Below are 23,071 nucleotides of genomic sequence, written 5' to 3' on the forward strand. Positions count from 1 at the left end.
ACCTAACAGTGGGCAGCTCCCGCAGGAAACGAGCCTGCTGCTGACAAATTGTGCCTCGCCTTCTCGCCGGGAGGAGTAGGGGTGGTTGATCGCTATAAATTCAATTAAACTTGCATCCAAATAAACAGAGGCACCAACTGGTTAAAACTAGCAAAGAATATTTCATTCATTAAAAATCAAAGTGATGAATGACAATCATGTCATTTTTTTGGTGTCATGAAATCCAAAACAAAAAACAAAGCATTTCGCTAACATGGTTATCAAGAAAGAAAACCAAACAACTTCAGCACTTCGAAACCAGAATCTATCAGTCTTCCTCCTCAAGAAACCGTAGGTGCTTCCCCTTTGGTGTTGGCAATCCCTTCAGCCGCAGGGCACCCGGCGAAGCTGATTCCGGAGTCTTTGCAGATCCTTCTTCTTCTTCAACGATTTCATCTTCACTGTCATACACAAATCTGGTATGCTTTCCTTCAAACTTGGGAATCCTTCTCGTCTCATTGACGCAAATATTGCTAATGCCATCACAAAGCTCCTCCACATTGTATCCTCCATCTTTCTCCTTTTCTTCTTCCATTCCATAACATTCATTCAGCTTCAGATAATAGTCTTCTTCGTCATCGGCTGCTTCTTCCTCATCTTCATCATGGGTGCTGGCATTGACCTGCATCGACCAGATGGATGCATTGTCATCATCTGGGGATGATGACTTCTCCTTGCTGTCAGTAATCACAGAGGAGCACTCTGATGAAAGTGAGGAGATTTCAGACTTCTCGGAGAAATCCAGCAGCAGAGAGCGGCTCAGGATACTCTTCTGAGATTCGAGGCTCCCCTGATTTTTTCCTTCAAAGATGTCACATACCACCTACCACATTTGCATGGATGAAAAAAAAAAAATCAGTAATTTACAATTTTTTGAGGCAAACCTAAAAGTTAAAACAAGTAAATACAATCAGATTATTGCACCAGATGAAAAATAGGTGAAGAAACCAACCTGCGAAATTAATTGTTCTTGAACAACTGAAGGTTGCTCACAACTCGGACCAACTTTGTTCCTTCCGCTTGCACCAACAGAGAGATCAGAGACCTGTGGCGTGTTCGCTGGCGTTGGCGCGAGGAGTCCCATCGGAGAGTTGGCGATAAGGCCTTGAATAAGGCAAATAGGGCGGCTTTCGAGCGATATCTTTGAGAGCTCAGCCTCCTCTTCAACTTGCTGCAAAAGGGTCTTGACTTGACCTCTCAGCAAGGCCTCTCCGGACCCAGGTGTGTTCTTGGCTCTGCAGCTTCTCTGTTTGAGTATGGCCGACGATGGAGTCTCCAAGCTTCCCATTGCAAGTCCAACTATCGGAGAATCGTTGGTGATGTCAATCAGTGCAGACCGATCTTGTTGTTGCTTCCCATTTCTTGGTCTCGATTTCGAGAGAGCCTTCTCAGAATCTTCAGTCTTTCCTGAAGAAAGATTAACAAAACAAGAAAAGAAAAGCAAAATTCATTGAAAACCATGTATTAAAATCCGGATTTCTGATTGAAAATTTAATGATTCAAGATACGAAAATCAAATTTATGATAAACCCATCAAAGCCCAAGTATTAAAAGTCCCGATTCTGATTGAAAATTACATATTCAAGAAAAGAAAATCAGATTTTTGATAAGATAAACCCATTAAAACCCATGCATCATGAACCCTAAGTACCCATATTTTATTTTCCACGATCATTCGATTGTTTGGAAGGAAACAAAAGAAAGTGAGAGAACTCACTTGAAAGGGGGTTGCTGCTGTTCTGAGCGACCGAAGTCTGAGACCTCGTGACTCTCCTGATTGACGATGGAGTCTCCATTGAATCCGAATTGAAAAGTCGCTGAGAAACGGAAAGGGTCGCCGGAAAAAGATCGACGGATCGGAAGTTGGAGATCGGAGAAAGAAAGCAGTGGGCGCTGAAATTCAAATTCTTGAAAGAGACGAGAAAAGTCGATGGCTTTGGGATAAAGTTTGGAAGGATTATAAAGAGGTGGTTTGGTGAACTGGGTTTCTTAAACGAAACGGGAATGTGACCGTTGGCGCGTGCAGTTCGTCGAATTTGACACGTTGGCTAAACTAGCCGTTAAGGTTTCATCATTTGAATTGTGACGGCTTTTCGAGCATAGTATATGACAAATAAAATGAGATTTTTAGAGTAATGAAAATCATTCTTTTCAATTTTTTTTCTTAGTATATGACATAAAATCAATATGTGATTTCTTACTAAAATAAAAAGATAACGAGAGGAGTTTTTTCCACCCTTTCTAGGAGGTTTTTTTTTCCACTCATAACATAATAGTGAGCTTATTATTAGTAGCGACCGAAAAAATTGATGAGGAGTGCCTTCGATGACCCCTTGCTTTGTGCAAATAAGGTGTGGGACAAATGCTTGAGTGATACTCTGCATCACTCAACATTGCCTATTGCCTTTTGTGTATGTGTTGTTGTCATCTATCGACAAACATTCTTGCGTATATTGACATGTGTTGAAAGACCCGCTTGGAAGTTGTCGATAGGCACGCAATATGGCTCAACCGATGACTGTAGCCCACTAACTGTTTGACTAAATGCCATAGGCTTTCGTACAAAAATTTTGCACTCTGCGCATTCTATTTCCTCATTAACCCCCCAAGAATATTTTTTTTGAATTTGCCACTGCTTATATAGTGGTAAGATTATCCAAGTGTGACTTTTTGTTATGAAATGATACAAGTATGTATTGGTTTAGTATGACTAATTACTATTACATTATTATTTTTAAAATATTATTATCGTGTGTCATGACACAGAAGTAAGTGGATAAACTCAATGGGGTTGCTGTTCACACATGTTTTTTACTTTTCGCATACTTTTGCTAATTTTTGTCTGTTGTTCTTCTTCAATTTATTTGATCATAATGCAAAAAATTGAGAGTGATGTGTCCAAGATAAAAATGAGTGTGTGGATAGTACTACCCAAACTCAAACACAACTCATAGCGCCACCTCTTACCCAAAGATTTTGAGTTTCCACCTATTGTGCAAGTGTGGAAAGACAATTAATTGGTCCTTGTCATTGGGTGAGAAAATTAAATTTTTACTGGTCAGGAACCAAGCAATGTCCTATCTTATAAGGTTAATGGTAATTGAATCATATGATATACGGTACATTACAATTTTAATTTCAATCTATTTGTACCCATAAAATTTCTCAACGCACACTTTCATCTGCAGAGTTTTTGTACGGTGTCCATGCGGGCTTTGCTATAAAAATTCTCATTGACTAGGGAGGGAACTACTTAAAATGTAATGTATAACATTATGTGTTGAGTGAATGAAATAATTGATATATTCTATTTTTACATCTCATTTGGTACGTCAGATTATACTGATTGTTTCAATCGGATAGACTAATTTGTTCATTTGATAGCATTGATTATTTAATTGGGTGTACTACCTATATAGTTGGGTGTTTCAATGTGTGTTATCTTAATTTTTTTTTTATGAACTTTTCAATCTAAAAAAAAAAAAATTTTGTCAAAATTAGATTTCATCACTTATGAACCGTTCGCTAGATTAGATTCTCTTATCTCAATCTCATCTGTTGGAAGATCCAAATGCCCACTTCGTTTTCCAAAATAATTTCATTGCACACATGTAGAATGGACATGCACATAGAGACTAAGTCTTGTGCTTGTAGCATTTAAATAACTAAATTGTAATGGCTTTACAGTATAAGTGTGTTTCCTTGTGTATTATTTCAAATAATTAAATTGTAATACCTTTACAATTTAGGTATGTTGTTTGTTTATGTTTTGTGTTTAAGTCTCTAAACTGTCAATGTCATTTTAATATGTATTGTGTTTTTATTTTGAAAGATTCTAAAAGACGCTAGGCGCTAATCAGGCGGTGGGCTGGGACCTAGCGCCTAAGCTGTTAGGCGGGGCCTAGGTGGGCACCTAGACGGACTAGGCGGATTTAAGTAAATCTATTATATTTCGTGTAAATAAATGCTTGTTTATACTTTATATATATATATATATATATATAATTTCATCATAAACTACAAAATAGAATGACATATATATTATGAAGTATTGGAACATAATGAAAATATGGAGAACAAACTTATAATCTGTGTTCATTTAAGTATTCAACAAGTTTATTACAATTTATTGAAAAAAATAAAATGCAAATGAAAGTTATCTATTTTCTGTCTAAGTGAGTCGCAACCTAGGCGGGTATAGACGGGTTAGACGGGTGCCTAGGCGGTCTAGGCACCATTTCTTAATTTTCAAACGCCCAGGCATGAATCGGGGCGGTAACTAGCCGCCTAGCTCCAAGGTGGGGCCTAGACAATGCTAGATGGAGATTTTTAGAATAATGTTTGAAATTAATAAAAGTAAGCCCTTTTAGTATAATATCTTATATCATTTTATGTCTTAAGCATTAAACTTACAAACAAAATGGAGGAGGACCTTTCGAACAAAAATATGTAAAAAAGAAGAATAAAAAATAAATAAATAAAAGGATAGTGTAAGTGTATTCGCAAGTGAAGGGAGTGGTAAAATTTGACTCACATAGGTTGCTACTTTTTTCGTGGGACCCACTGTTTTTTGGGGCTAGTTGTAGCCTAATTTTTTGCTACCCAAAAAAGGAAGTTGCTAACCCAAATTGTAGATCTAGTCCCATTATCCGACTCATTATGGATGAAATTTCTAATTAGAACTTCAAATATAGTAGTCTCATGGAGGCTAAAACCCCCATTGGGGTTGGGGGAGAAGGGGTGGGAACAAGAGGTGGGAAGAGGTGGGGACTAGTTCCCAATCTTCTTGTAAGAGGAATGCTAGCTACCTATCTCTCTTGCCTTTTCCTCTTTCCCAGTTATTGGTTGTCATGTAAACTCCACTATCATTTAATGTGAGGTCATGTGTAGACCTGGCATTCGTGTCGTGTTTTCCGTGTTCGTGTCGTTTTCGTGTCATACCCGATATCTTAACGGGTCGTGTCGTGTAACACCCGTTAAAATAAACGGGTAAAATGACACGACCCGAAATCGACCTGGTAATATTAACAGGTAATATGACCCGATCCGTTACCCGTTAAGGAAAATATATTTTAAACCAATAAATAATCAAATGAAAAACATAATACTAAATAAGTATATACATTCCATATTATCACATCCAAAACATAAAAACGCAATTTTGTTTTAAGTATATTTTCGCTTACCTAAAGTCTTTAATAGTTTTTTAATTAATGTAGAAGTGTAAAAAAATATAGAAAAAATATATAAACACTCGTAATGACAAGCTTTTTTCAACGATCCAACCGTCAAACTTATTTGTACACATTCCAAGATTGCATACGTAAAAAATTGTAAAAAAACAAACATTCAAATATTACGTAACGGAACAAAAGTTATCGACGGTTATAAACGAAAAATCACAATTTAACGGTTATTTTAGCTCCGATTTTAATGATTTTTTTACAGATACACTCCTCGACCCTATAAGAATGTAATGAATAAATTTGATCTTTAATTTAAAGTATTTACACTAGTAGATACCACAAAAACTTATTTTATACTTAATAGAAGTATAATATTAACTTTAAGTGTTTGTTTAATCTATTGTTTTGACGCAAGCATTCTACGAAACTTTTTTCAACGATCCAACCATCAAACTTATTTGTACACATTCCGAGATCGCATACATAAAAAATCGTAAAAAACAAACATTCAGAAATTACGTAACGGACCAAAAGTTTTCGACGGTTATAAACGAAAAATCACAATTTAACAGTTATTTTAGCTCCGATTTTGATGATTTTTTACCGATACACTCCTTGACCCTATAAGAATGTAATGAATAAATTTGATCTTTAATTTAAAGTATTTACACTAGTAGATACCACAAAAACTTATTTTATACTTAATAGAAGTATAATATTAACTCTAAGTGTTTGTTTAATCTACTGTTTTGACGCAATATGCATTCTACGAAACTTTTTTCAACGATCCAACCGTCAAACTTATTTGTACACATTCCGAGATCGCATACATAAAAAATCGTAAAAAACAAACATTCAGAGATTACGTAACGGAACAAAAGTTTTCGACGGTTATAAACGAAAAATCACAATTTAACGGTTATTTAAGCTCCGATTTTGATGATTTTTTACAGATACACTCCTCGACCCTATAAGAATGTAATGAATAAATTTGATCTTTAATTTAAAGTATTTGCACTAGTAGATACCACAAAAACTTATTTTATACTTAATAGAAGTATAATATTAACTCTAAGTGTTTGTTTAATCTACTGTTTTGACGCAATATGCATTCTATGAAACTTTTTTCAACGATCCAACCGTCAAACTTATTTGTACACATTCTGAGATCGCATACATAAAAAATCGTAAAAAACAAACATTCAGAGATTACGTAACGGAACAAAAGTTTTCGACGGTTATAAACGAAAAATCATAATTTAACGGTTATTTTAGCTCCGATTTTGATGATTTTTTACAAATACACTCCTCGACCCTATAAGAATGTAATGAATAAATCTGATCTTTAATTTAAAGTATTTACACTAATGGATACCACAAAATCTTTTTTTATACTTAATAGAAGTATAATATTAACTTTAAGTGTTTGTTTAATCTACTATTTTGACGCAATATGCATTCTACGAAACTTTTTTTAACGATCTAACCGTCAAACTTATTTGTACACATTCCAAGATTTCATACATAAAAAATCGTAAAAAACAAACATTCAGAGATTACGTAACGGAACAAAAGTTATCAACGGTTATAAACAAAAAAATCACAATTTAACGGTTATTTTAGCTCCGATTTTGATGATTTTTTACAGATACACTCCTCAACCCTATATGAATGTAATGAATAAATTTGATCTTTAATTTAAAGTATTTACACTAGTGGATACCACAAAAACTTATTTTATACTTAATAGAAGTATAATATTAACTCTTAAGTGTTTGTTTAATCTACCGTTTTGACGCAAAATGCATTCTACGAAACTTTTTTCAACAATCCAACCGTCAAAAGTATTTGTACACATTCCGAGATTGCATACGTAAAAAATCATAAAAAATAAAGATTCAGAGATTACGTAACGGAACAAAAGTTTTCGACGGTTATAAATGAAAAATCACAATTTAACGGTTATTTTAGCTCCGATTTTGATGATTTTTTACAGATACACTCCTCGACCCTATAAGAATGTAATGAATAAATTTGATCTTTAATTTAAAGTATTTACACTAGTGGATACCACAAAAACTTATTTTATACTTGATAGAAGTATAATATTAACTCTAAGTGTTTGTTTAATCTACTGTTTTGACGCAATATGCATTCTACGAAACTTTTTTCAACGATCCAACTTTCAAACTTATTTATACACATTCCGAGATTGCATACGTAAAAAATTGTAAAAAACAAACATTCAGAGATTGCGTAACGGAACAAAAGTTTTCGACAGTTATAAACGAAAAATCACAATTTAACGGTTATTTTAGCTCCGATTTTGATGATTTTTTACAGATACACTCCTCGACCCTATAAGAATGTAATGAATAAATTTGATCTTTAATTTAAAGTATTTACACTAGTGGATACTACAAAATCTTTTTTTTATACTTAATAGAAGTATAATATTAACTTTAAGTGTTTGTTTAATCTACTATTTTGACGCAATATGCATTCTACGAAACGTTTTTTAACGATCTAACCATCAAACTTATTTTTACGCATTCCAAGATTGCATACGTAAAAAATCGTAAAAAACAAACATTCAGAGATTACGTGACGGAACAAAAGTTATCAACGGTTATAAACGAAAAATCACAATTTAACGGTTATTTTAGCTCCGATTTTGATGATTCTTTACAAATACACTCCTCGACCCTATAAGAATGTAATAAATAAATTTGATCTTTAATTTAAAGTATTTACACTAGTGGATACCACAAAACTTATTTTATACTTAATAGAAGTATAATATTAACTCTAAGTGTTTGTTTAATCTACTGTTTTGATGTAATATGCATTCTACGAAACTTTTTTCAACGATCCAACCGTCAAACTTATTTGTACACATTCCGAGATTGCAAACGTAAAAAATTGTAAAAAACAAACATTCAGAGATTACGTAACGGAACAAAAGTTTTCGACGGTTATAAACGAAAAATCACAATTTAACGGTTATTTTAGCTCCGATTTTGATGATTTTGTACATATACACGCCTCGACCCTATAAGAATGTAATGAATAAATTTGATCTTTAATTTAAATTATTTACATTTTTTATATATGAGTGATTGTATATATATTTTTTTACATTTTTTACATTTCTACAATAATTATTATTAATTTTATTAATTTTGCCCTCAAATAAAAAACATTATTCATGAGGGTTTGAAGGATTTTAAAAATCTAAACGATAATATAAGTGTAACAATTATCTATTCGTGAAGGAATAATGATAAATCACGAGTGTTTATATGTTCTTTCACATTTTTCATACTTGTATGTATGTCTTCTTAGTTCTTGCATATACAAATACTATACTAGTATATTTTAATTTTGGACAAGAATATGTTATGTAAAATTTATCCTAGTAATGATAATAAGGAACTCTCATAATAAAAATAAATAATGACTAAAACTTTTTTTTATTTTTTTATAATTTATATAGAACAATAATACAAAACTATATATTTAATATAGAATATATTGTATATATTAATACGACTATTGTATTTTATAATAAATCTTTTAGTAATTAAACTTTAAAATTATTAAAATAATTTTTTTCTTAACGGGTCGAAACGGGTTACCTACGTGTTACCCGCGTGTATACCTGCTAAGAACCCGTTATTAACGGGTTCTTAACGGATCACCCGATAGTGACCCGATAAGTTATCGTGTTGACCCGAAATCCGTTATTTTCGTGTCGTTTTCGTGTCGTGTCAAAAACTGCCAGGTCTAGTCATGTGAGGGAGACAAAATATTTAAACAAAATGATGTGGATATTGACGATTGAATTATTACTAAAATGTTGATTAAAATACTTATTTCTTACTTGTGACATATCATTTGGTTTGCAAATTTGGTTTAAAAATTAGGAGCATTTTTGCTCATCACTAGTCAGTGTGGTGTATGCTCACCACCCTATTTATCACAATTAGATAAGTTTGAATTTTCAAATTCGTATAGTTGATAGGCACAAATCTCAAAAATCAAACTCATCTAACAATGAAAATAAGTGGTGAGCATACACCACATTAAATGGTGATGAGCAAAAATGCACTTTTAAAAATTTAATATCTCTAACATTATTCATTTAATGTGTTTAAAAACATGTATTTCCTTTTTCCTTTTTTTTTCCTTCGCTCAGTAAACTCACCAAAAATAAAAAATAAAAAACTCGAAGTCTCCTTCCCCGAGCCTGGCCTGGCCGTCTATTATTCCAACAAAAATCCCCAAACCCACATGTTCACGTTTATGTTTATCAATTCTAAATTGCAGAAAACCTCAACCCACACCAATTAATCCCCAAACCCACATCACAGAAATTGAACCGTGGTAGAAAAAAAACTCAAATTCGTCATCAAAAAAATTGTGACCATATTTGCTGAGCAGTCGTCAATGGTCATCATCTCCACGCCCCTCTGAAATCAAAGACCGTCACCTCCATCGACCTTTTTGTTCACTTCAGCCACCACTACCTCTAGGGTCCTCTCCGGATCGCCGCTCTCCTCGCATCGAAATCTCTATCAGCAATCAAGGTTCTAAAAGGCGCTAAACATTAGTCCGAAAGTGGGTTGGAGCATAATGACCAAGTGAGCGTCTAGGTGGACTAGACAGATTTAAATAAATATATTATATTTCGTGTAAATAAGTGTCTTTTATACTTAAAATATGTATAATTTCATCATAAACTATAAAATAAAATGATATATATATTATGAAGTATTGAAACTTAATGAAAGTATGGGGAACAAGCATATAATGTGTGTTCATTTAAGTATTCAATAAGTTTCTTACAATTTGTTGGAAAAAAAAAAAGCAAATTGAAAGTTATCTATTTTCTATCTAAGTGAGTCGCGACCTAGGCGAGTCTAGCCGGGCTAGGCTAGCATCTCAACAAGTCTAGGCGTTATTTCTTAATTTCAAACACCTGGACATTAATTGGAGCGGTGACCAATCGCCTAATGCCTAGGCGGGATCTGGAGGGCGCTAGGCAGAGATTTGTAAAACAATGTTAGCGATGACCATTTAATTTAAACCATCTCAATCTCCAAATCCCTCCTTTTGCAGCCCCAAAGTTTAGACAGAATCACAAAAAAAAAAAAAAAAAAAAAAAGAGGATATCATATTGGTGTCCGTGGAGTTGGGATTATGGACGAAAGACGGGGAAGGGGAAAGATAAATCGTGAAAATTAGAGTTTAAGGTGTGTTTAACTTTAGATAAAAGAAAAAAATAAAAGATAAGAAGAAAGGGAGTAGGAGTGTTTAACTTTAGATAAAATAAATGATGAGTTTGAATTGATTTATAAGGGGTTATAAAGGGAATAGGAGTTACATGTTTTTAAAAAACATTTAATACATTGTTTTAAGTGATAATCCACATGGCAACCAATGAATGGGGAAGGCGGGTAGGAAAAAGGGTCCGCAGAGGTAAGAGGAGAATGTAGCTAGCATTTCTCCCCACTGTAAATTGATTTTTGTTACTTTTTAGGGTAAATTATATTTTATCCTTTTGGATTTGAATGTCATTGAAACCTCATACAATATCTTTTAAAAACATTTCAATCTCAAAACTTAGTTATTATTTTATTTCAATTTCATACGACCGTTAAAAAATATGTTAAATTATCTGTTAAGTGAAGATGTGGCAAGTGATGAGACATATTTACGTTGACGTGGCTGCCACACATGTATCAAATGGTTAAGAACAATTTAAGAAAAAGTTTACAAAAAGAAGAAGAAGATAAGAAAAAAAAAAGAGACGACATCGTCTTCAACTTTGACTTGTGGAAATCGACGATGATGAACCAAAACCCAATACCCAAAACCAAAAACCTAGAACCCACATCCTCATCAAATTTAAAAACATCGACAACAGGAAACTCAAATTGAAATGCAACCTAGAACCAAGAACCCACATCCCAGCTCAGATTCACTCAAAACCATCTTGAAATCCCTTACCTCACCTTTATTCCCCACTAAGGTATTAAATATCGATGATATCGGAAATATCGGTAGTCCAAAAACACGGAAATATCGATGGAAATATCGGGATATTATCGATATCGATAAAAATAATATGGAAACCACGGAAATTGTAAGAAAAACTTGGAAATTTTTATTGAAACTTTGTATGATGTTTATTTAGTCAATTATCTATTAGTTTATCACAAAAAATTGGAAGGAAATGCATTGCATGATGGATTTAACTAATTTAAGTTGTTTATATAGCGAGCTGGCAAATTTTTCACTCTTTGAGGTTCAAATTTTTCACTTTTTCCCTGAAATTATATATTTTCACTCTTTCCCTGAAATTGAGTCCTTTATCCTAATCTAATCTGGACCCCCATATTAATTTATATTTTCACTCTTTCCCTGAAATTATATAAATTGTGCAATTGAGTCCTTTATCCTAATCTAATCTAGACCCTCCATCTTGATTCTCACTCTCCGTCACGCTGCCACGTGGCAGCCCACTAACCCTTACCCTATCTCTCTCTCTCTTTTCCCGAGTCTCTCTCGGACCCTTTACTCTTTCTTAGTTCTCAACTCTATCTCTCTCTCGAACTCTCGTTCTCTCACTCCATTTCCCCGATCGCACCCACACCCAGGCACACCCAGATTTGTCCACCCCGATGCCAGCGTAGCATCTCCACCACCCTCCTGAACTCTCCCTCCCTCTCCTCCGTCTCTGGGAAGCACGCCGACGCACAGATGACTCCATTTCCCCGTTTGCACCCACACCCAGGCACACCCAAATTCATCCACCCCGATGCCAGTGCAGCATCTCCACCACCCTCCTGAACTCTTCCTCCCTCTCCTCCGTCTCTGGGAAGCACGGTGACGTGCAGAGGAACCCCGATGACCCCAAGGACACCCAACCCATATTCCGGCCACTTCTGGAGAAAATGGATTGCTCATTTTGATGGGTCTGAGCATAGATTGCAGAGAGGGGCGCAGATCTTGGCAGCTATGACGACGGAAACCCGTTGGATACCTATTAAAATATCGGTAATGTCGCTATATTTTGACGAAAACCCGATGGATACCTATTAAAATATCGGTAACGTGAAAAACCGATAATATCGGCGAAATGGCATTTTGGACATTGTTCCCCACAATCATCTTTGTTGCAAAATTAGAGTACGCACAAAGCTTTCACCAAAGTCGTTGCACTCACGAATGCGGAAATCCCAACCATCCAAAGCACACACAAACGCCATATCCCATTTTGGGGTTGAAACGTATCCTCATCAAACCATGAGTCGTCACTCAATTGGCAGCGGTGGAGACCTCGTTATTCGTAATCCCAACACCCACAACCTTGGATTCAATCTAGAATCTTCTAGCTCTCTTGGCATCTCAGCCATGGCTACATCGTTGCTCAAAGCCATGATGCTAACCCACTTCCGGAACCCACCCATTGAAGCATAAGAAGAACAAAAGAACCCACCCACCCAGCCACCCACCCAGAGTCGTCGCCACAGCAGAGCTGCGACCATACCCACCATTCTTTCTCCCACGTGTTGACTTAGGTTTCCCTCTTTCAACCACGCCAGATTTTAGCCACAGTCGCTTTCAATTTCGACGGATCCGAGAAATTCCAAATTTCAAACCACACCAGATTTGAATTGCTGCGATTTGGTCTTGGTGGGTGTGGTTTCGAGGGTTAATGGTGATGGAGGGGCGTGTTGTTGGTGGTTGTGGACGATGAGGTTGGTCTGAGAGATAAGAGGTGTGGGGATGGTGGAGGAGGGGAGAAGGGGTGGAGCAGAGAGAGAAGAGGTGTCGGGTGGTGGTGACGGTGGCGGTGGGATGGGGTTGATTATTAATTTTTTTTTTGGACATTTTAATTTAGGGTAAATTACACTTTCATACCTCAGGTTTGTGCTCTATTTCAATTCTTTACAACATCTTTAAAACATTTCACTTTCATACCTTAAGTACTATTTTATTTCAAAATACTATCTCCGTTACATTTTTCATCCATTGATTCGTTAAATACTGACGTGGCTGCCAAATGTCTGTCACGTGGTAAAAAAAATATTTTTTAAAAAACCTGATTTTTTACAAAAAAAAAAAGAAAAGAAAAAAGAAATTGAATACCCCAGTGACCCACATCTGCAAGAACAAGAAGAAGAAGAAGAAGAAGAGGGAGGAAGGAAGAAAGAAAAAAAAATTGAAACTATCCCTCCCCCCAGTGACCCACATCTGCAAGAACAAGAAGAAGAAGAGGGAGGAAGAAAGAAAGAAAAAAAATTGAAACTATCCATTCCCCCCCCCCCAAGCAACCCACATCTGCAAGAAGAAGAAGAAGGGAAAAAAATTTGAGCGACCCGCATCTGCAGCAGGAAGAAGAAGAGGAAGAGGAGGGAGGAAGAAAAGACAAAAAAAAAAAACCCTCCGCCCACGACCCTTCTCCTGTCGCCTGCCCCCTCCCCCCTCCCAGTCGGAGACCCAGCTCCCCTTCTCCCCGTGCGACCTTCCTCCCGTCCTCTCCCCGCTTGAGACCCAACTCCCCCCTCTCCCTGCGCGACCTTCCTCCTTCCGCAATCTGGTGATTTTCAGTGTGGGTGAGTTTTGAAAATACGAGTTTGAGATGATTTTTGGACTGGTTTTATGGTAGATCCACCTAATCTTGGGTGGGATTTTCAGGGGTGGATGATGGGGGATTTTGGGGTTTTTTTCTTTCTTTCTTCCTCCGTCTTCCTCTTCTTCTTCTTCTTCTTGCAGATGTGGGTCGCTGGGGTTTCAATTTTTTTTTTTGTAAAAATTCAGGTTTTTTTAAAAAATATTTTTTTTTCTGCCACGTGGCAGACATTTGGCAGCCACGTGGCATATATGTGGTAGCCACGTCAACATTTAACGGATCAATGGATGAAAAAAGTAACGGAGGTATTATTTTGAAATAAAATAGTACTTAAGGTATGAAAGTGAAATGTTTTAAAGATGTTGTAAGGAATTGAAATATAACCCAAACCTGAGATATGAAAGTGTAATTTACCCTTTAATTTATTAAATATTTCAATAATTGTTTTTTTTTTTTAAATTTGTATCCACATGACACAAAGTTGGCATCCACCTTATTAAAAACTGTGTCCCATAACTGCCACATCATTACTTAACAACCAATCTAACAAATTATGTAACTGATTGTATGAAATTGCAATTAAATTATATTTGATGTATCAAATTGTAATGTTTTAAAGATGATGTACATGGTTGCAATTGCACCCAAACTTGAGGGTGCAAAATATAATTTACCCTACATTTTAACAAAAAGTTAACATAAGTAACTAAGATTGCAAACTTTACAAAACTAGTAGAAATCTTCTGCACCCATAAAAAGTTGTAGCCTCTCTAAAAGGATGACACATGTCCACCTAGTTAAACACCTTAATATTGTTAACTTTTTGTTATTCCTCATCCTATGCGTCTCCCCGATTGCCCCTCAGCATCCAAAATTCCCAACTCCCACCTTCCATTTTTCAAAGCCAAAACCCAGAACAAGAACACTAAGATTTATAACATTTTCTCACTCTACTCCTGCCTAGACCTAGTTTAGCCACCAATGCCTTAGTGTGACAACGCGTCCCTAATTTTACGATTTTATTAATTTTAAAAGAGTGAATTGACGAAAATGCCCCTAGAGGTAAGGATTGATTTCCGTTGACCATTGTTTAGAGAGAGACATATGACTCATTCTGTTGGCATATTTGTGTAGTACGCGACGATACGAACACGTAGGCACAATCGGAATTGAATTTGGAGTTACTATGGGGATTTTACGGACTTACGAAGTCAAAAGGTACCTTAATAATTTCACTATTCTAGGTAATTGGCCCTTTATTATTTTAACATTTTTTTTTAGTTTTTTGTCCAGTGAGACCCACCCACATGGGACTCTCACTCATTTCCCTTGTTCTGGATCCTCACCTCCAGATACCTTGGTCTCTCTCTCACCTCACTTCCTCCACTCCTTTGTTGCCACCTCACCACACTCACCCAAACTCTCCTATCATTTTTTGCCATGTGTTTCCTCTCCTCCTTCACTCCACCTCATCTCTCTCTCTCTCTCTCTCTCTCTCTCTCTCTTTCTCTCTCTCTTTCTCTCTCTCTTTCTCTCTCTCGTACACCCATATCACCGTTTCGATTTTTGAGTTGTATACATGTTTTGGCGATGTTTTGGACGCAGAAAACACCTTGGGGAAATACTCCGGCAATTTTGAGCTATTTTCTGGCCAACTTTGGCCACGGTCGAGGAACCCAATGGTATATTTCTGGCCAAATCTTGGGCTTTAACTTCATATATTGGGTTGCTAGGTTTAGCTGAGTTTTGGGGATGAACAGAGCTTCTAAAGTTCTGGCTTTCTTCTTTGCGAAAACCGGCGACAAGAACCAGGTCAACTCGACCCAACCTGAAAAAAAAGGCCTAAGCCCATACCAGGCCCAAACCCGGCCTAAACCTTAAACCCAAGCCTTTGGGCCATAATTCCAGCCCGGCCCATTTCTGAAATGGGCTCAGAATATTCTAGGAATATTCTCTGGAATATTTTTACTATCGGAGACTCTAGCTTTCTAGCTTGAACAAATGTGACATCGCAAGTAACTGTGAGTGGATCTTTCTTTTATATATATATATGATTGTTAGTTTCCATTTATACATTTGAAAAAGAATTTCCTACGTATGCCTAGATTAGACTAATGTTTATAAGAATTAGCGAAATAATAGAAAATTACGAAATTATCATAAATCCTACGGGATGCACATGTATGCGTACTTTTATGGGATTTTAATTAATATTTTATTTATTACTATTATGTCGATGTGAATTATCGATTTACTGTTACGTGATTGTATTTATGTTAATTGTTCATCATTGTCGCACCGGCGTTAGTACTCGCTCGAGCTAGGGTCAGTCTTTCACGTGTATGTGCACATCGCACCGTACGCTCACTTTGGATCCATTGTAGGTACTAGTCATGTCCTAGATTGCTATAGGCAATTAGGACTCGTATATGCTGCGCATTGTGCCAGTCTTCATGTGATTGTAGTACTAGAGCATATATTATTGTTACACCCAGTCATGTTCATGTCAAAATATGTCTGCAGGAACTCGTGTGTCAGTATGTGTCGATGAGCACTTGATATGATATGTTTGCTTATTCGAGATTATGCGATTATGGACGTTATGTGATTACTTGATGAAGATTAATTCTTGGAAAATCTTAGTATAGGTGGCTACCTTTACTGGTATAATTATTATCCTACCTCATTTCTGCTTACATGCGCACTCTTATTTAGGCACTTTTAGGTTTAAATTTATTCACATTTTCCACATCACTATACTTTATGGCTTCGTCAACTTCCGGGTGTTGGCCAACACAGCTTAATTCGGAGTTCAGGTGGACATTCAAGTCGGGGTGTGTCACTTAGACCCAACTTAGCTGCCAAAGCGCTAGGTCCCAATCACCGCCCTACTAACGCCTAACACCTTTTAGAATTTGTATGTTATATAAAATTGTAACGTTTTCTCTTTTGGTAAAAAAAAAAAAAAAGCACATATTTTTTGTTTTTGTTTTTAAAATAGAAGGAAAGAGGAAGAGAGTGAGAGATAATGTGTGAGTTGGAAGAGAGGGGATAAGGGTTTTTTTTTTTATTTTTTATTTTATTTTATTTATTTATTTTTTAATTTCTTAATATTAGAGATATGTTATAATCATATGTCGGTGAGGCTTAAAAAAATTAATATTTAGTTTGTGTGAAATTATATTACTACCTTTGGTTTTAATTTCTATTCGGTTTTTATTAGGGTGATTAAAAGATAATTTATAAGATTTTAATTAAAGTTTTAATAATATGTAGTTAAGATTATATCGTCACGTACTAGTGAAGTACACCGAAAGATCTCTGAGAAAAAAGAGAATATTTGGTGGCCGAGTTCAAGTTGTGTTGTATGGGGGGATCTTGTAATCATATCAATTCATCGTATATTAAGTAGTCAGAAATAATTTAAAATTTAAAATTAAATATAAATATTACCTAATGAAAATTAATCAGAAAAAGGATCCGGCAATGATTATTTTCCGTATGGGAGTAGTTATTTGGTAGAGTGACGTACAGCTCAGCTCTTCTTTTTTATTTGATTGGGGATGCACAGCTCAGATTCATTTGACCAATCGAGTGTGAACTTTGAAAACTGTCGGGATTAAATTAATTATAGAAAATCTCACTCTCACTAAGCATGATTAACAATACATACGTGTGATCTAGGAGCCAAATAATTTTCAAGAAAAAAACTAAAGGAGCAAAATAATCGAAAAAGGAAAGAAGGAAATACACCAACATGTAATGCATATGTATGTTTATACACGTGCTCCGGGAGAGGTTATAACTCCATACGTAGATTATTTATCTCACACAAGAATTTAACTTTACGACCATATGGTGTATATCGAGCAGAGGGGATTAGTAAACTGCATGATATATTTATGTTTTATTTATTTATTATAAGTGATATTACTATTCTAAGTTAAAGTAATGAAAGAAATTATAGCAATAGTCATTCAACTTTAATCCAATTGAAGCAATGGTCTTTCAACTAAAAATCTATGACCATTGGTCCTTTAATTTCTCAAAACGTGCAGCTATGATCTTTTTCATAAACTCTATCAGAACGAGTCATGTTGGAAGAATCATTGTTACAATTGGATTAAAGTTGAGAGACCGTTGCTCCAATTTGGTTAAAGTTGAGGGATAATTTCTCCAATAGAGTTAAAGTTAAGGGACTATTTCTACAATTTTCTCATATTTGCCCCTTGATTTAGCCTCACGTGCATGGAACGTGAAAATGTTCTAACGAACTTGACGAAAATGACCATAGTTGCACGTTTTAACGAGTTAAGAGACCAATGGTCATGAATTTTTATTGAGAAACCATTGCTCCAATTGAGTTAAAGTTGAGAGACTGTTGCTACAATTTTCTCTAAGTATAATGAGAAGAGGAAGAATTTAAACTCAAGATACGTTAGGTTGAAGAGGAATATCCTATTTACTAGGGCAATTCACCACTTACGACATGTTTATGTTAATTTACTAAATAATTAGGGAACTTCAAAAAATTATTGATAACTTAAAAAACAAATAAAAATACATCATCCAACAAATTGAATACTCATCAAATAAAACAAAAGAATTTAAAAAAAAAAAGTTTTTATTAGTTACAATGCAATCTTAATACAATCTCCATGCCAAAACATTATCGTTTTATTTATTTTGGTGAAATTTTAATTGAATAATAGAAAGGAAATTATTACTCTCACTTCAAAAGTTTCATTATGCATTGCTTACAAGCGTATTAAGGGCATTTGCGGGTGTCATTGTGGGTTTTGAGGTTAAAATAGCAAGGACATGACTCATAGTTGGCAGAAGTGCCTGGAGGAACACAATTGCACTTGTCACAACAACTCCCACATGCCCTTTTGCAGAGACGAGGCCTCGATGATAGTTTGCACCTTCCTTCACATGCCACCCCACAATCTGCACACATATATTTTGCACAATTAATTAATTGGACATATGAAATTATAACTAACAACTTTCATGGTAAGTTATGAACTCAAATTTTCTTAAAGACTGGATGTCAATAGAGAATCGAAGATGAAAGAGCGTGACGTACCTAATGTCGGGGCCTGGGGGCTTGGTGCTCCATTGACGTCCATCTGAAAATAGTTAGGCACAAATACTTCTCAATTCATATATTTTCTTAAATCATTGAAGAAAATTTGAATACACCATTTGAAAGTTGAAAGAAACATATGGTATATATGTGTCGATATATTATCGTCTCATACTGATGATTAGCTGCTTTAGTGAGATATTGGAGAAGCAGAAAAGAGACAAGCATGGAAGCTACGAGCGTTCTTGATGACAAAGCCATCTTGATTATATTTATGGAAGAAGAAGAAGGGGAGTATCTTAGTTTGGCTTGTATGTTATGAGACATTAGTGTGTGGATTTATAGGGAGAGACTGATGAATGATGATGCATGGAAGGCAGTAGGGCGGGCTCATGCAAGTGCCTGCTTACCTGTCCAATAATACTGGATGTATTATTGATTTTAATACTTTTCTTTTTCAGAGGGTCTCCGCGAAAGTCACACTGCCAGACTGCGCTCCAACTCATCTACCTTTAACCAATGTTTTCTTCTTTTGTTTTGTGTTTGCTTTGTTTATGGTTTACCACTAATATCTTTGCTTAACATTTGGACCAAAATTTAATGGATAATTACATGTGGTGTACTATTTCATGTTCTGGACACATTAATTTTTTTTTTCCCTACTATAATTCAATGTGTCCGGGATACAAAATAGAACACTATGTATCACTATACAAGTGGTGAACTACATGGTTAAAAAATTAAGGGTTAAATTCTGTTTATTACCCTAATGTTTCATGGTTTTCAACATTTAGTACATAAAGTTTTTTTCGTCTCATAATCATACCTAAAGTGTAAATTTTGGAACAGTCTCATACATCTGTTAGTTAAACCGTTAAGTTTCCAGTTAAGTGATGACGTGGCGCCCATGTGGACAATGACTGTGCGCCACGTGTCATTAAAAATATTAAAATATTAAAATAAATAATTAAATAAAAGTATTTATAAAAAAAAATTAAAATTTAAAAAAAACCCTACCCCTGCACACACTCTCTCTATCTCTCAACCTCTCTTTGCTCTTGCTTCTCTCCGCTCTTCGACACCATCGACAATGTCAAGGCCAAGATCCAAGCCAAGAAGGACATCCCCCTGGACCAGCAACCCCTCATCTAAACCCACCTCCAGATTCGTCCTTTGCACCCTCACCCTCACCCTCACCCCACTTCCCTCTGCATCCTCCATTTCGCAGAAAACCCAAACAATGCCTCTGATTTCTTCAAAACCAACGAAAACCCTCAATCTTAGATCTCACAACCATTTTTAAGTCTCTTGCCTTTTTCATCAAATCAGAGACGTCTGAGCGTCTATTCCTTAAATTCCCGGTCCACATAGTCCAACGAAGCCTCAGACCTGCAATCAAGGTGAAACGTCGTCATCTGACCGGTCGAGGTTGCTGCCATGTGCAATTGACGGGTTCCTTTCGTCTACTCGAAACGCCGCTACCATCACCGTCTTCTCTGGCCGCTGGGTTTTGTTCTCCACCGTTGACAAATCTGGTGGGTGTGACTCTTCGGCCATAAATCTGGGTTTTGTTGACCACTGCCCATCAAATGGGTGGGGTTAGGGTATGGTGGTAAGGGAGAGGTGGGTCGGGTATGGAAGGATCAGGGGAGAAAAGAGTGGAGTTGAAGAGGGAGGGGGAAGGTTGGATGTGCGGGGGATTGAAGAGGGTTGAGTGGGTACATGAGAGAAGGGAGGGAGGGCTTGGGGATGGCGTTGAAGCGAGAGAAGAGGGCAAGGATGATGGGTGTCGGGGGTTAAGGTAGGGGACAACCCAGAAATATTTTTTTTTTAATTTTTAATATTTATGTGGGCCTATATCACACGTAGCGCCTAGTCATTATCCACATGGGCGTCACGTCATTACTTAACTGGAAACTTAACGGTTTGACTAACGGATATATGAGACTGTCCAAAATTTACACTTTAGGTATGACTCTAGAACTAAAAAAAACTTTATGTACTAAATGTTAAAAACCACGAAACATTAGGGTAGTAAACAAAGTTTAATCAAAAAATTAACAACTTGAAAAAAAAAAAAAAAAAAAACCTCTCTTCATTTATATAATGACAGGTGGTGTGAATTTTTATTTAAAGTTTTAAACGGGTGCATTTGGGTATTTCCATTCAAACACGATATATTTACCATATGGTATGTTCTAATCCTAACTTATTAGTTATTAATTCATCGTCTCTCACCACTTAGATTGATTGTCGGATTCTTTTCCTAAAGATCCTAGGGATACCACAATCGTATTCGTTTATCATATATTGTGCGGTCAGTTTTCGTTATGTACTATTTATATTTGAATTTTAAATTTTAAATAATTTCTAACCGTACGATGTACTATGAACGAACATAATTAAGAGATCCTTAAGATCTCTCAGAACTGACATAATTGCGAGATCCTTTTTTATTGATCTACACAAAGGCTTAACAAGAAACTAGTCTATTGATATTGTTTAATTAGTAGGGAAGATTATAGGAACTATGCTTAGGTGGACCCACCTAGCTAACTCTACGCTCAACTTGTTGAGAGAGAGGGAGACAGATTTATGATTGAAAATTTTAGAGGAATAGGATTCTATCCTCTTTTTTTTTCCCTTTCTTTTTTTTTTCATATTTGAACGATGATGACAGTTAAGTTACGTCAATATTTTATATTAATTTTTTATAATAAAAAAAAGATAAAATAAGAAAGTGTAAAAGAAAAAGATGGAAGGAAAAGAAAAAAAATGAAAGAGAATCCTGTTAGAGGAGTGGTTTATTTGGAACAACTGACAAACTCACAACTTGTCAAGTTGACAACTTGACTAAGAAAAAGAAAACAATGTTGTAATCTATGCATCGACAGACGAGTGTGTTGGCTAGACTAGATGGCCCCAGCTAGCTAGCTGTTCTACAATCAAACCATCAAAGCTTTGTTTCCCAAAACCCGTTCGGTGTCATACTTCCCTATATAACTCTTAAGGCAGTGATGCCTTCCAGTTGGACAAGAATTGTCTTCTCTCTTATTTCCGGTGCTCTTCCGTGTCTTCTTATTTTGTGTGATCAAGGTTAAGTCACATTAATATTTTATATTTTTTTATAGAGATAATAAAACAAAAATGAATAGTAATATAAATTGTTGACATGACTTAACCGTAACTACACAAACAGGAGAACACGGGAGGGCATCGGAAGTCGGATGGCAGATAATCCTTGTCGCTTCCAGTTTGGTGCCCATTTTTGAGAAATCATTCATAACACGAGTACATAATATTATCATATTACTTTTTATTAATGATATAATCATATGTGTAAATTTTTATTTATATAATATTTTATCATTAGCATAGAACGTTCCAATGAAGTATATTATTTACCGTGTAAGTTGCTCTCTCTTCATCACTCTACACCCAATTTTCTATGTTTGATTAGTTCTCCTCCTCATTATCAATTTTCTAAAAGAATAAGAAGAAAAGGACGTTGCTAGTAATAATTTTTATTAGAAAACAAAAACATCTAAATTTCATCAATCTCATTCTCCTAGAACACATGGTTCAAGAAAATTATCGTCATCTATCATTTGATCTTAATTCAATGATGGAGGAGAAAGTTAAATAACAAAAGTAAAATAATCACTTACTGTTAGACTTATGATCGAATAATGAGTAATTACAATTTTCTAAAACCATAGGTGACACACCTTGACCTAGAATGTTCATATGGACACTCGAATCAAATCGTATTGGCCGATACATAAAAAGTAACGAAGCCATAAAATGTAGATGATGTGGAAAAAGTGTGAGAGCATTAAATCTAACCTAAAAGTCTAAGTATAAAACTAATCGTGAGTGCGCATAAAAGGGTTGGAGCTATTAATACACACGTGAATGCCAAAGTATAAATAAATAGTAAATTGTAATATTCTCATCTCAAACATGATGGACATTTATACAAAAAAGGGAAAGTAAATTCGTACGTTGTATCAAGGTCAGCAAAACCATCAAAAAGCTCTCGCCATACTAGGAAATCAATACTAGGACTTGGAGGGGCGCAAAATAGAAATGTGAGTGGGCAAAGTAATAGTTTTT

General features: G+C 35.5%; 1 protein-coding gene and 1 long non-coding RNA gene across 2 annotated transcripts; both read right to left on the reverse strand.

Annotated features, from left to right (window-relative positions):
- Positions 1 to 141: 141 nt before the first annotated feature.
- LOC103400171 (uncharacterized) lies at positions 142 to 2,003 on the reverse strand. Its single transcript, XM_008338841.3, has 3 exons — positions 1,757 to 2,003; positions 992 to 1,446; positions 142 to 862 (listed from the first exon to the last, which is right to left on the reverse strand). The coding sequence occupies exons 1-3, from the start codon at positions 1,833 to 1,835 to the stop codon at positions 308 to 310; spliced, it is 1,089 nt and encodes a 362-aa protein (XP_008337063.3). The 5' UTR covers positions 1,836 to 2,003; the 3' UTR covers positions 142 to 307.
- A 16,469-nt stretch (positions 2,004 to 18,472) lies between these two features.
- On the reverse strand, positions 18,473 to 19,278 carry LOC103400167 (uncharacterized). Its single transcript, XR_011576816.1, has 3 exons — positions 19,131 to 19,278; positions 18,956 to 18,998; positions 18,473 to 18,816 (listed from the first exon to the last, which is right to left on the reverse strand). It is a non-coding gene; the product is annotated as an uncharacterized lncRNA (long non-coding RNA).
- Between the last annotated feature and the right edge of the window lie 3,793 nt (positions 19,279 to 23,071).

This window comes from Malus domestica, chromosome 15 (genome assembly GCF_042453785.1).
Source record: "Malus domestica chromosome 15, GDT2T_hap1".
NCBI classification, from domain to species: domain Eukaryota; kingdom Viridiplantae; phylum Streptophyta; class Magnoliopsida; order Rosales; family Rosaceae; genus Malus; species Malus domestica.

Coding starts and splice junctions, on each gene's coding strand:
- LOC103400171 (XM_008338841.3), bottom strand. CDS start 1,835: ATGGAGACTCCATCGTCAATCAGGAGAGTCACGAGGTCTCAGACTTCG. Junction 1,447..1,756: donor CAGCAGCAACCCCCTTTCAA/GTGAGTTCTCTC, acceptor ATCTTTCTTCAG/GAAAGACTGAAGATTCTGAG. Junction 863..991: donor AAGAACAATTAATTTCGCAG/GTTGGTTTCTTC, acceptor CAAATGTGGTAG/GTGGTATGTGACATCTTTGA.